General features: G+C 56.6%; 1 protein-coding gene across 2 annotated transcripts in view; it reads right to left on the reverse strand.

Moving 5' to 3' along the window:
• Positions 1-2,238: 2,238 nt before the first annotated feature.
• ACAN (aggrecan) overlaps positions 2,239-13,894 on the reverse strand; it is a 67,134-nt gene continuing 55,478 nt past the window's right edge. The window contains exons 13-18 of one of the 2 annotated variants that reach the window (XM_042988089.1): positions 8,589-8,702; positions 5,405-5,563; positions 4,947-5,029; positions 4,220-4,364; positions 3,115-3,297; positions 2,239-2,685 (exon numbers count right to left, since the gene is read on the reverse strand). In XM_042988089.1, the coding sequence (XP_042844023.1) occupies positions 2,609-2,685; positions 3,115-3,297; positions 4,220-4,364; positions 4,947-5,029; positions 5,405-5,563; positions 8,589-8,702 (761 nt within the window). In that variant the 3' untranslated portion in view covers positions 2,239-2,608. The remainder of the gene's footprint in view (positions 2,686-3,114; positions 3,298-4,219; positions 4,365-4,946; positions 5,030-5,404; positions 5,564-8,588; positions 8,703-13,894) is intronic. The other variant, XM_042988090.1, reaches the window with a different exon arrangement.

Genomic DNA, 13,894 nt, shown 5'->3' on the forward strand with positions numbered 1-13,894 from the left:
CCAAATCCTCCCTTTGCTCTGGCGGAGACCTCAAGGCTCTCCCCTCTCCCCAGGAATCCCTCTGCCCCTCTCCTCCAGGACATTGGAGGTTCCTGGGCTCACGAGGGCTCTCTGCCATCACTGAATGTAGCCCCTGTCCCTGCCCTAGGGAGGCCGGCACCCAGAGGGGGCAATGACCCGTGGTGGCTGCGGCTCCCCTCCCCCTCAGCCTGGGGGCGGGGCAGGGCAGGGCGTGGGGGGTGGGGTGGGGGCTGGGCATTGGGCCTTGTGGTCTCCTGCCTGCTCCCACTTGGTGGAGCTGCCAGCTCAGGTCAGCACCCCTGAGGAGGACACGGGTCCCGCGGCTTCTGTGTGGAGTCCCAGGAAAGGGAGCGGTTTCCCTCCCCAGTGTTACCTTCTCTCTTCGTTCCAAAGAGCCTGCATTCTGTTCTCACTTTTCCCCGTTTGGGGAGCGGCCCTCACGTGTGTGTACTTTCTTGGGATGATGAATGGTGCTGAGACGCGGCCCCTCCCCGTGTCTGGCTCTCAGCCTCATTCAGCCTGGAGGAGGCTCGTTCTGGCTCACTGGCCCCGTAGCACAACCTGTGTCGGTGCTGGCCCTGCGGCTGGAGGCCCCGGCCGGCTTTGCTGCCGCCTCTACTCCCAGACCGTGTGTCTGGGCCCAGAAGAGAGGGAGGTGCCTCTCTGCCCCACCCTGAGGATTTCAGAGACCAGCCCCCTCTGTGTCTCACCCTCTGCTCCCCCTCCCCCAGCCTCAGGAAGCCAGACCCGCTGCCCCTGTTCGGGCACCCCCGGGGGAACTCTCAGTAAGTTATACAGCCTGTTCTTCACGTAGGCCCTTGCTTCTCAAGGTGCGGCCAGGCAGCATCCCTGGGAAATTACTAGAAATGCAAATTTCTCGGCCCCAGACCAGCTGAGTCACAAACCCTCTTGATTCTGATGCAGTCCCCACTCAAGCTCTATTGGGGGAATCCATGAGCGATTGAAATCGTTTTCATTGAGGGGTGCCTGGGTGGCTCAGTCGGTTAAGCGGCCGACTTTGGCTCAGGTCATGATCTCACAGTCTGTGGGTTCGAGCCCACCACTATGTCTGTGGTTTTCAAATTTGGGCCTGCATAGATTCTGTGTCACCCTCTCTCTGACCCTCCCCTGTTCATGCTCTGTCTCTCCCGGTCTCAAAAATAAATAAAACGTTAAAAAAATAAAAAAAAAGAAATTGTTTTCATTGATATCCTACAGCCTACTTAAGGGCAGGATGCCCAAAACTTTTTGCCAGTGGCCAGCTAACTAGCTAACCACAACTACGTGTAGGCAAAGATTCACCGTTTCCAGGCTGTCGTCAACTGTTTTCGTTCCCTCTTATAAATCCTGATTTTGCCTCTGCTCTTGACTTACTCTACCCACCAACTCCTGTGTGAGCAGTGTGCCATCAAAGAACCAAACTATGCAAAGTGACCAGATGTCTCATTAGCTCAAGTGAGTTAATGGTCATGGTCCTTTGACCACGTGCCAGCTTGCAAATCCACACACAGCACCCGTTGGCTTTCTCACACACACACCGTCCACCAAACGTACAGGCACCCTCACAAAAATAAAGCACAACAGGTGTGACTATTCCAGGCCTTCTGAACAGACAAGATTCACCCAACTCGGGATCATTTGCTCAAAACGTGTCCCAACTGCCTCCGTTCCTTAAGAGCCCCTTCGGTGGTCCTCAGACCCTGGTTGCCTTCTCTTTAAAAAAAGAAGGGAAAAGAAAAGAAATAGATCTCTTCCAATGTCTTTATTATTATAATTATCATAATCTCGTTTTCAAAAATATAAATAGGTGCACGGAACTCTGGTGCCTGCACAGTCCCGGGGGGGGGGGGGGGAGGGGGGGAGGGGGTGGGGGGCACTCCCCCTGGAAAGGAAGTGCCCCCCCACCCAGCCCTGCCGAGATCGACACCTGCTCTGGTGGCAGACCCGGGTGGGAGGACGCTGGAAGAGGGACCCTGGGAGGGAACCTGGCCCCCACGCAGCGGAAGATCCCTCCATGGCTCTCTCCTGCCCCCTCACCGTCGGCGGAACCCGCCCCCTCTCTCCCAGGCTTCTCCCTCCTGGATGCAGATGGTGCGGCCCTCCTGGGTCCTCATCCAATACATTCAGCTGCGGTTTGGGCTCCAGTTCTTCGTGCCCCTCCCTCCCTCCCTCCTCCCTAGCTCTCCCTGGAGGTGAAAGAACCAACGATTGCACTGCTCTTGGATAAAGTCAGGAAACAAAAAATAATCTTCTTTATTTAACTTAACCCCTCCCCTTCTCCCCCTGTCCCTGCGCTGGTCCCTGGAAAGGCACAACGGGAGATTGAAGAAATGTCTCTAAACTCAGTCCACGGGTTACAATACGTTTGCTTGGCTTTGGCACTGGGGGGGAAATCAGATGCAGTTCTGGCGATTTGGGAGGGGGTGGGGGGCTGGGTGGGTGCATACACAATGTGGGATTTGTTTTTTTCCTTCTTTAATGGAATTCCTTATATGACAGAAAGCGACAAGAAGAGGACCCCATCCGTGTGGGATGTCAGCCTGGCGAGGCTCCTGGGCTCAGCATCCTGGGCGCGTCCGGGATGCTTTCAGTGGGCAGTGCTGGGGCGGCTCCTCCGGGCGGGCCGTGAGCTCCGCTTCTGTAGTCTGCGCTTGTACGTGGAGGCTGCAGTGAAAGGGAGACGGGAGCATCTTGACCGCTTGGAAGGGAGCGGGGCCGGCCTCACCCCTCCCCGCTCGCCCCTTCTCTGTCGCCTCCCCTCCCCGCAGAAAGCATGCACTCGAGGACGCAACCTGACCTCCCCGCTCTCTGGTTTTGATTTTTCTTGGCACCAACTTGGGCTAAAGGGGGTTTGAGGTGCTGTCAGAAGGGAAATCGGGCCACCTGCGCTTTCCTTCATCCTCGCCCGAAAGCGAGCCCTCCCTGAGGGCAGGGGTGGGGGGAGTGTGATTGAGCCCAGGGATGGTGCAGACAGCTGGTGTTCAGGATCCCCAGGCGAGGGCCAGCTGCTGCTGTGCTGCCAGAACAGGAAGGAGGACAGGGGGGCAGGATCTAACGCTGTGCCCGGCAAGGGTGGAGAGGGGTGGTGCTCACGGTCTGTGCAGGTGATCCGAGGCTCCTCCCAGTGCCCGCTGGGCTGGCACCGGATGGTGGGCACATGGCGCTGGACAAAGCCCTCAGTGCACTGGTACCGAACCAGGGAGTTGATCTCGTATCGGTCCTTCTTCTGCCCGAAGGTCCTGGCGTGCTCCACCACCGGGGGGTCTCCACAGGCCACTGAGGGGCAAACACCCTTGAGAAAGAGCTCTCAGAGGGACTCAGGCCAGTGATGAGCCCGCATGGTCCCCTGTGGCTGCGATGAGACAGTCCAGAGCCCAAGGAAGGGGCACTGAGCCTGGACACCCGGCCACCAGCCCTGGTGGCTGGCAAAGGGGCATTTTCACGCCGTGCCGAGAATCTGGAAACCACTGGTTATAATGTCTGGGGTTCTCAGTGATTTAGACCAGCAGGGTGGGAATAGAAGGAGGGTCTTGAGGGGGCGAGGAAAAGACAACAGGGACGGAGAAAGGTGGGGACGGCGGGGAAAGCCAGGCAGATCTTCTGCGACTTCTTGATGAAAACGGCCGGTATAGGAGGGCACCTGGGTGGCTCAGGTTGTGATCTCACGGTTCGTGAGTTCGAGCCCCGCATCAGGGTCTCTGGTGTCAGCACAGAGCCCGCTTCAGAACCTCTGTCTCCCTCTCTCTCACTCAAAAATAAATAAACATTAAAAAGAAAGAAAGAAAACAGCCAGTATAGGGAAGAGGGACGGGAAGGAGGGGCATGTTCTACCAGCACCTCTATATCCCCAGACTCTGAGCTAAGGACGGGGGTCTGACAACCAAAGAGAATGGGGCTCCCCACCCACGTGCCATCGTGGGTGACTTCTGTGCTGGTGCCCAGGGGACTGCGTGTGTGTGTGTGTGTGTGTGTGTGTAGGGGCTGGTCTGTCCCCTAGCCTGTGACCATCACCTGTCCCTGTCAACGGTCCCTAGGAGTGGACCTGCTCTTGTCTTTGGCCCTGAGACCCTAGACCCCCCAGGTCAGTGGTGAAGGGCCATCAGCAGCCAGGAGATAGGGGGACTCCCCCCAGGTCCCATGGCAGGAGCCGAAAGTCTTGACTCCAACCAGGCCGGACCCCTCCCAGGAGGCTGCTCACCTGTCCCCTTTTTACACGTGAAGGGCAGGTAGTAATTGCAGGGAACGTCATTCCACTCTCCCTTCTCGTGCCAGATCATCACCACGCAGTCTTCTCCGCTGACGAAGAAGTTGTCCGGCTGGTTGGGGCGCCAGTTCTCAAATTGCTGCGGGGTGGTGGGGTGGAGGGGGGCAGGGGTGAGGCTAAGGCAGGAGCTTGACACCACCTTCTTCCTCAGTCCCTCACCATGAGCCTGTGCCGCTCCCCCTCCGGCAGGGGCTGGTCTCACTGCTGCCTCGCTTAGGTAGGATTGGGCGGTAGAGACATGGCTCTGTGGCCGCTCACCTCTTCCAGGGAGCCTTCCCTGATGTCCTCGGCTGACCTGCAGCGCTGACTACGTGTACTGTCTACTTGGCATCTATATTGCTTTCCTTCTGCCTGCCTCCTCGGGCAGACTCGAGTCCTCTGCGGGCAAGGGAGCCCTCTAAAGCTTCCACGTGGCCCTTCTGGTGGCGTGACTTCATTCCATCATTGCCCTCCTCGTCCCCCTCTTCCCAGGCCGGTGTTCACTCGACTTGCCCGGCCCTGGGCCGGTCTCCAGAGGCAGGGATGAACCACACATGGTCCCTGCCCCCAGGGCTCCCAGCCCAGCAGCTGCTCAGTGAGTGTATGTGGTCTGACCATGTCCCTCTCTGGGGGTCTCTGCTCCCTCCCCTCCTCTGGGCCACCAACTCTTCCCGGGGCTCACCAAGGAGTGTCCGTCTGACCAGCGGAAGTCCCCTTCGATGGTCCTGTCATTCAGGCCGATCCACTGGTAGTCTTGGGCGTTGTCTAGAGAGAAGTGTGGGTGTTGGGCACGGCGCTGGACACCCTGAGGGTGTCTGAGAAACCGAGGCAGAGAGGATGGAGGGGTGGCAGGGGGTAGGCAGGCTCCTGGGGGCACGTCACCTACTTCTAAGGCCCTGACAAGGCTCTCCGCACATGCATGTCCGGAGTGCACTTCGGCCACCACCCAAGCTGGTGAAGACTGGTGACAGCCACGGGCTTAGTCTGGCACTGACCGTGGCACGTGGTGGGCTTCCGGTGCGGCCCTGGTTGCGGAAACACCCTTCCGCCCCCCCCCGCCCCCCCCCTGCCTCCCACCCCTGCAGCCTCTCTGGGTCCAAGTCTGCTGACGTCTGGCCGGTGAGGCCCCGCCGCACTCACTGTTGACAAACTCCTGCTCCTCCGGGGTGACAATGCTGCTCAGGTGTGACTGCTGTGCCCGACACCGGCTCTCCGCATCCACCCAGCTCTCGCGGTCGGGGAAGTAGCGGTAACAGTGGCCCTGGAACTTGGTCCAGCCCTCCTCACACAGCTCTTGGTCTGCAACACAGGTCGGGGGCTTGAAGAGAGAGGCCCCGGGGCCGACTGGGCGTGCCCAGTGCCGCCAGTCTTTCGCCAGATTCCTACATCCACCCGGCCTTCAGTGTCCATCCTTGAAGGGAGAGGCCCATACGGATGAGGTTGAAGTTGGAAGCCAGGAAGGCCTGGCCCCGGAGCCCCAGAGCCTCTGGGCACATCTCCACTCTTTCTCTCCCTGATGTCGCCCTCCGCCCCCACCCCCACCCCACCCCAGAGCTTTTCTGCTCTGCAGGGCTGGAGAAAAGAAGTGGCGAGGTGGGAGGTGTTGAGGTTGAGGCCCAACATGGGTCAGAGGCTCCCAGGAGCCGCGGGGAGGGAAGCAGGGAGCTATAGGGAGTGTGTGAGGGAGGCAGGGAGCTGCAGGCAGCGCCGGGGGCATGAAATGGCACCTCGGGTGGGGACAGAGGGACAGAAGTAAGTCTGCTTTGGGTTTAAAGATGACTCAAAGCTCTAAGTCTGTCTATCTGAGCTGCGCCCAGGATATCTGCCTCTTTCTCAGAGGAGGAGGTAGCCAACCCGGGGTCCGCGACCCAGGGGCCCCGGCTTTTAATTTCTGGAGAGCAGGTGAAAAGAGGGAGGAGCTTCTCTCCTCACAAACCTATGTGGGTAATGGGTTCTGAGTTCAGGGGAAGGGACTGGTTTGGAGATCTTGGAGCAGGCTGAGGGGACGGACGGAGGCAGGGGCAGGAGCCGGCTCTTGGGAGTGCCTTTCCCCATCTCTGCCCCCAGCGACATCTCACTGGTAGCCGTAAATTGGTCCTGGTGGGAGTGTTATAAACCTGGGAGATTGGCAGGCGCTATGCGTCAGGGCTCCTGCTTCCTCTTCAGGAGCCAGTTGCTAAACAGCAGCCAGCACACCAGCAGACAGAGGGAATTCTAAGACCCCCTCCTCCTCCTTCTCCTGGGGTGGGAGGGCTGCTGCTCAGGCCTGGGGGCCAAGTGCAGGGCCGGGAACCCCTCCGGCCGAATGGAGCCTCCTTTACTGGGTGCTACCGATAGTCTGGCTGACCCAGGATGGGGGGGACCGGGACCTGAGGGCAAGGAGGCTTAGGCTGAGGGGTGGGTGCTTGGCAGGACTGAAAGACAGACACGCAGGGGAAGGCAGAAAGAGAGGACACGCAGAGGCCAGAAGCCTGAGGAGAAGAGGTCAAGCAGCAGGAGGGCTGGGGGGAAGGTCACCGGTCCCCTGCAGCCAACTGCTTCTCCACGGAGCGAGGCCAAGGTCTGGAAAGAAGGTGCCTGCAAAGAGGTAGCTCGGCGTCCGGGGGAGACCAGAGACCTCATTCCAGGGCTGGAAGGGCTGAGCGCCGAGCTGAGCAGGCAAACCCGGAGGCCGCAGCTGCTCTGGGAGGGTGCGGGGCATGCAGGAGGGTGGCTCTGGGGAAACACTGACGGAACTGCAGGGAGCCCGGAAGGAGCAGCAGGGCCGGGAGCCGAGCCATGAGACACCCGCCGGACTGAACCGGGAGAAGAGACGGGGCCTGGCTTGGCTTAGCTGGGCGACCCGGCACCGTCTCTGTGCCCCGCCAGAGTGCAGCGCCCCGTGGAGACCCTGCCTCCAGTCTGGCAGAGCACCTCCTTTCCTGGTCTGGCATCTAAGAGCTGTTGTCTGTGAGGACGCGCCAGATGCTTGTCCTCTGCGCAAATATTTTGGCATCCTGGGGAGAGAAGCCTTAGGACTCTCCCCTCCCTCCCAGCCCCCCAGCCAAGACCCCATGCACCAGTTTCCTGGGGCAGAGGTGGAGAGTGGGAGGCGGCAGGGAAAGAAGAGGGTCCGGGCCTTTTCTTCCAGAAGCCTTAAGTTCCTCCACCGGCCTGGAACCTTAGCAGTGCCTCCGAGGAACATGCAATCCGAAACTCCTCCCCACCCTGCTTAGGACCAAAGGGAGATTGCCCAGGAGTTTCATCTGCTTTCTGAAGTCTCTGGGACATTTAGCTTGAGGGGTCATAGAAAATGGTTTTGAACCCCGGCACGCTTCTAGTTCTGTGGGGGTTACTGCAACTAGTAACTACAAGCCCCATCTCCCCCTTTCTGAGTGGGGATGGCCCTGAGATCCTGGAGGGAAGGGGGCAGACCAGGAGCACCAGAGGCGAGAGAGCCGAGGGCTCCAGCCGGCCCTGGGAAGTTCCGGGCACACAGCTCCCCTGGCAGAGCCTGGCCCAGGTGCAGGAGCAGGGGGTTGGCAAGGCCCAGGAGGGGAAACTCAGCCCCTGCCCCTTGCAGTGAGGCTCTGTCGTCTCTGGCCAGCCTTTTGCCTTGTGGGAGTGGGGGGGAAAGGAAGCATGGGCCGGAGTGGCACTGACTGACATGGCAGCTGTCATGGTGGTGGTGACAAGGTGACGGGCAGCAGTCCCTGCTCAAGCATGACTTGAGCCTGCTGGTGACACGGGAGCTCTCAGGCAGACAGAACACAGCTCTTGCCACAGAAGAGAGAGGCAGCGTGGCCAGTGTGGCACGGCGGCTCCCGAGGCCACAGAGGGGCCGCGGAGGTCCCACGGGCAATACAGCGGGCAGACGCGGGCTCACGACTGCTGGAAGATCTTTGCTGTCATCTGGAGTGAGAACCAATTAATTACTCCCACCCATAGCTTCCTTCAAGACAAAGGCACGGGATCAGCTCTGTCCTCTTAGTCTGATGCATGCACCGACCTCGATGTGGTCTCAGCAGGTCTGGAAGCCCTGAAGAAGGTTAGTGTTTTAAAGGTCCCCCAGAGCCCCACCTTCCAAAGTGCAGGCTGGCCCGGCCTGCGTGTCTCTCCTGCGGTCAGATCAGCCAACGCCCCGGAGGAGGGTTGCCACAAGGAACGGCAGGAAGAGTGGGAGTGAGTGAGGCAGACTTCTCGGTCGTGGCCCCTGAAATGGCTGTCTGGATGGGCCTTGGGGGCCCCCAGCCAGGGCCCAGAGCCTGTGGTTAGAAGGGAAGGGTGAAGGAGAAGGAGGGGGTGCAGCAGTTAGTAACATTAGCTGAAGCCGAGACGGCCGTACCAATCTCACACCGGTCCCCTCGGTAGCTGGGAAGGCATAAGCATGTGAAAGAGTCGATGGCGTCCACGCAGGTGGCTCCATTCAGACAAGGGCTTGAGAGGCACTCATCAATGTCTGCAAGAAACCAAGGGCCACCATTAGGACTCCTGCCAGCAACTCCAGCTTTGAAAGCATCGTAGGTTCTTTACGGGTGGCCAGCCCTGCTGCTCTCCAGAGCCCTGGGAGGGGTGGCTGGATTTCCTAAGAACTGTTGCTGCTGCTGCTGCTGCTGCCGCCATCTTGGAGCGCTGAGCCAAAGATCCAACAAGGGTTTTCCTGGATGTGTGTGATTCTCGACGGGCAAGCGGGGAGCACCGCAGCCAGGTTTCCCAGTGGTGAAGAGATCGGGTGCTTCTGAAGGCAAACACCCATTGCACGGCTCCTCCAAGATGCCTTCTCCGGTGAATATTTCAAGAGGCCTTGGGGTCTGAACCTGGCTCTGAACATGGTGCTGAGCGAGGACCCTGGAGGTCAAGTTCTTGAAGTCTGGTTAGAACTCTTTTCTCTTCCTATCTTCTCGGTAGTTATGAACCAAGGCGAGAGGGCAAGGCCATGCATGGAGCATGAGGACAAAAAGCCAGAAGTGGTCTGCAGAGTACTGAGCCAGGAGAGAACGGCACCATGGGATATTCTCATGAGACTCCTTCAGTTTTGGGGGGTTGCAGATACCCTCGTTGTCTTCAGTAAATCCGATTCTAGAGTATCTAACAAAGATGAAGCCAGCATCATTCTCTTCACGGGAGGAAGAGAAACCAGCCCAACATTTTCCCATGTTCCTTCCAGCTTAGGGCCTTAGAACGTGGACACCTCCAGTGAGTCACAGTTTCTAGAGGGGCTCCATTCTGGCCAGTGGGAAACCAATGTTTGAAGCTGGGGAGCCACTGGGGCACCTGCGTGGCTCAGTGGGTTGACCATCTGACTCTTGATTTCAGCTTGGGTCGTGATCCTGGGGTCGTGGGATCGAGCCCCGCGTTGGGATCCATGCTAAACATGGAACCTGCTTGAGATTCTCTCTCTCTCTCTCTCTCTCTCTCTCTCTCTCTCCCCCTCTGCCCCTCTCCCCTGCAATCTCTCTCTAATTCAAATAAATAAATAAATAAATAAATAAATAAATAAAGTTGGTGAGCCACTAATAAGTGGCCACCTATCACCCTGAGGTACGGCAGGCTTATTCCTCCCAGGCACACTCTTCCTCCCTTCTGTTCTTCGGGCCCAAGATGTTCTTTCTGATCCAACCTCTTTGTGGGACTTGAGCTGTTAAGTCATTGGTCTTCGCCTCAAATTTTCATCCAGTGGCCAAGGTGAGAACTGGATCTCCTAATCCAGTTTTTCCGTGTCTTTCTGAGAAGCCAGAGACCTGGGGATCTTTTACTGTCTTCGTATTTATATCATGAAGGCCGCTGCTGTCTTTTTTTCCTGGGGTACTTCCCCTGGGAACTTGCTAAAAGGTCTTATGAAGCTCTTCTTCCCAGGGGGTCAATAAGATGCTTCAATGAATGGGTGCCACTGGCTCAGGGGGCATCACGATATATGGCAAAGCCTCAGTGTGTGCAGCTGTGTTTGTACCACCTTCAGGACCCGACGTATCCACGCGTGGCGTCCACGTGAGCAGCGTCTCGCACATATTCCAGGATTAGTTCTCGCCTCTCATAGCAGCAGCCTAGACCTTAGAGTCAGTCCCCTCCTAAGAAGTCAAGAACACTTTCTTGTGGATCCTTTTTGCTAGCTGGTGCACAGTACACGTCTTCAGGATCAGAGTTGGGTTTGTGCAGTGGGTGGCCGGTTCCCACGCACTCAAGTCCTCAGGTGTCTCTCTCTGTTCCCACGGAGTTCTTACCTTCATCTCGGGGAGTGCACACCACGGACTAGAAACCAACAGTTCCAAGGTTGGAACTGTTCCAAGCGAAACCAAAATGCATGGAGGAACTGACCGGAGTCCCAGCATGCACTTGGATTCCCAGCATGCACCAGGATTCCCAGCAGCAGCAGTAGCAGCAATAGGTCAGGCCGGTGGGCTGGGCGGAAGCTGGGGCTGCTCTCCTGCTCCAGGAGAGCCCCTGTTCTCTTTTGTCCACTAAGCGTCATTATGGGTCACAGGAAGCACCTGGGCGAGGGGGGATTAAGCAAATGTAGGCGCTAAAGCAGTTCTACAGAGCAGGGGACAGGAGTGGCCTGTGGGAGAAGAGCCAGACATCGGCCCTGGGGCCTCTGGCCAACCGTGGGGGAGGGGCAGGAAGTCAGGCCAGGTGGCTCCCTTCACGTCATTGGCCCCCCCAGGTGGCCTGAGGCCCCGGGGGGTGGGGGTGGGGGGTCGGCAGTGTCCTTTTCCTCCTGGCCTTGGCACACAATCTGAGCAGGGTGAGAGACCGCAACTCGGGGAACCAGTTCCTGGGTTCAGAAGCTGTGTTGTGGAGAGCCCGGGGTTCACCAATGAGAAGACCAGAGAGCCCGTGGGTGCCAGCTGGGCAGTTTAGAGCGGGGGACTTCAGCCGGAGGAAGAGGGCTGAGCGTCCCCTGTGGGGCTTTCCCGGGAGCCCCGCAGGCCTGTCCTGCCCCATCTCCTCTCCCTCTGGCTGGAAGAGCCACCGCAGCCTGGCAGTGCCCACCTCTTTCTGCGAAGGGCAGTTGGGACATTGCTCATCTTCCGGAACCGCAAGAGGAGTTGGGCTGGGCTGAGCACAGAAGGGGGGACCCCAGACAGGGTGACAGAGGGCGGGGGACGGAAGGGCTTTGGGCAATGGGCAGACTGCACGAAGGAAGAGAGGAAAGAGAAGGAACCGGTCTTTCACAATCTTCCCTGAGCCAGATGCTAAGTGTTCCCCACATGTGACCCTCCCAGGAGCCCTATGGGGCACAGGTGTCACATGTCGCAGTACGGGTAGGGGAACACGAGAAGTGGCCTGCCCACGTAGGTAAGCCAGGGGGACAGACTGGAAGAGGTGGAAGAATCCGACACTGAGGCTGGAAGTCGGGCCTCTGTCCCCTGGGGAGGGAGAGGGACACTGAAGTCTTGGATCTCAGCGCCTCGTTACCATTTCCGCTGCACCGGCCAAGGGCTCCCCTGTCATCTCTGAGCAGGAACCCTGGGGAGTGTCAGAACTGAGTCCTCTCCCTACTACTATAACCAAAAGCGATGATTTGTTCCGGAACCAGGCCCTCTAGAGATACCTCCAACTTAGGGGAGAAAATAACAGAGAATCCCCTAGTAAAGGCAAGGGGAATAAAGATATTTCCAAGTGATCACTTTGGCATCTGAATTGGAGACCTCAGGCCTCCATGCTGAACAGGTCTTGTCTGGTTTTTGCTCCTGTCAGAGCCCAAGACCCTCCAAGGGAGAGGGACTTTATTTGGCTCATAGAGGCTGAGTGACAGCAGGTATTTTACTCAGGTGATACCCAACTGAAGGGGTTGCCAATCATAAAGACTGTGATATGAATGGTACCCCTCAAGTTGTTCAGTGTACAACCTGTGCAGCTATATGTGGTGATCCTGGACATAACTTTCCTGGACAAAGATGGGAGAAAATCCCCTCAAGAAGCACAGAGACCATTTCTTAACCCAGTGGATGTTCTGCACCCTGCAAAGACCTAGGATCAATCAGATGGACAGACCCGAGTAAACACATTTGCTTTCTGGTCTATCACAATTGATAGGAGGGTTGCAAGAACATATTTATCAGTTCCAATTTGCTTTTACCATAAACATGATAGGGGATGCCTGGGTGGCTGAGTCAGTTAGGCGTCGGATTCTTGGTTTCAGCTAAGGTCATGTTCTCATGGTCCGTGAGTTCGAGCCCCGCATTGGGGTCTGTGCTGACAGTGCAGAGCCTGCTTGGGATTCTCTCTCCCCCCTTCTCTGCCCCTTCCATTTGCTCTCTCACACACAATAAATTTTAAAAACTTAAAAAAAAAAAAACATAACGAGACGCTTGGGTGGCTCAGTCAATCTTGGTTTTGGCTCAGGTCATGATCTCACAGTTTGTGGGTTCAAGCCCCATGCTGGGCTCTGTACTGACAGTGTGGAGCTTGCTTGGGATTTTCTCTCTCTCTCCTTCTCTGTCTCTCTCCTGCTCCTACTCTCCCTCTTTCTCAAAAATAAACAAACTTAAAAAATAAACATCACTAAACAGTATGCTATAATTGTACAATCAAGTCTTATATTTCTAAAGGTTGATCCTGAATGTGACTTTAATATCCTGCTTCTTAAATTCAATTATAGTTGACCTTTGAACAACATGGGTTTGTGTGTAGGTCCACTTACATGCAGATTTTTTACAGTACAGTACTGTAAATGTATTTTCTCTTCCTTATAATTTTCCTTTTTTTAAATTAAGTTCTATGCCCCACGTGGGGCTTAAACTCATGACCCCAAGCTCAGGAGTCACACACTCTACTGACTGAGGCAACTAGGTGCCCGCCCCCCCATGATGTTCTTTTCTCTAGCTTATTTTATTATAAGAATACAATACATAGAAGCACCTGGGTGGCTCGGTCGATTGAGCGTCTGACTTCAGCTCAGGTTGTGATCTCACGGTTCGTGAGTTCCAGCCCCGCATTGGGCTCACTGCTGTCAGCACAAAGCCTGCTTCGGATCCTCTCTCCCTCTCTCTCTCTGCCCTTCCCTGCTCATGCTCTCTCTCTCTCAAAAATAAATAAAACATAAAAAAAAAAGAGTTCCATATAATACACAGAACATACAAAATAAGTATTAATCGATTGTTTATGTTATCACGAAGGCTTCTGGTCCACAGTAGGCTATTAGTAGTTAAGTGGGGGGGGGGGTCAGAATTTATATGCAGATTGTCGACCATATGGGGGCTGCACCCCCAACCCCCAGTGCTATTCAAGGGTCAACCTTGGTTCCCTGTTAAAACCTGCCCATTGGGGCGCCTGGGTGGCTCAGTCGGTTGAGCGCCGACTTCGGCTCAGGTCATGATCTCACGGTCCGTGAGTTCAAGCCCCGCGTCGGGCTCTGTGCTGACAGCTCGGAGCCTGGAGCCTGTTTCGGATTCCGTGTCTCCCTCTCTCTGACCCTCCCCCGTTCATGCTCTGTCTCTCTCAGTCTCAAAAAAACAAAAATAAAACGTAAAAAAAAAAACAAAAACCTGCCTGTAGACTTTTTAGTTACGTCAAGTCATGAAGGTGTGATTTGTGTTTTCACTTGTAACCTTGTATTTTCACTTGCTTTGAAAGCATTTTCCCCACCCAGGGCTAAGATTTCACTGAACTTCAAACATTTCTGCTCTAGGGGAAGTGACCGTGTCAGAT

Source organism: Panthera tigris, chromosome B3 (genome assembly GCF_018350195.1).
Source record: "Panthera tigris isolate Pti1 chromosome B3, P.tigris_Pti1_mat1.1, whole genome shotgun sequence".
Lineage (NCBI taxonomy): Eukaryota > Metazoa > Chordata > Mammalia > Carnivora > Felidae > Panthera > Panthera tigris.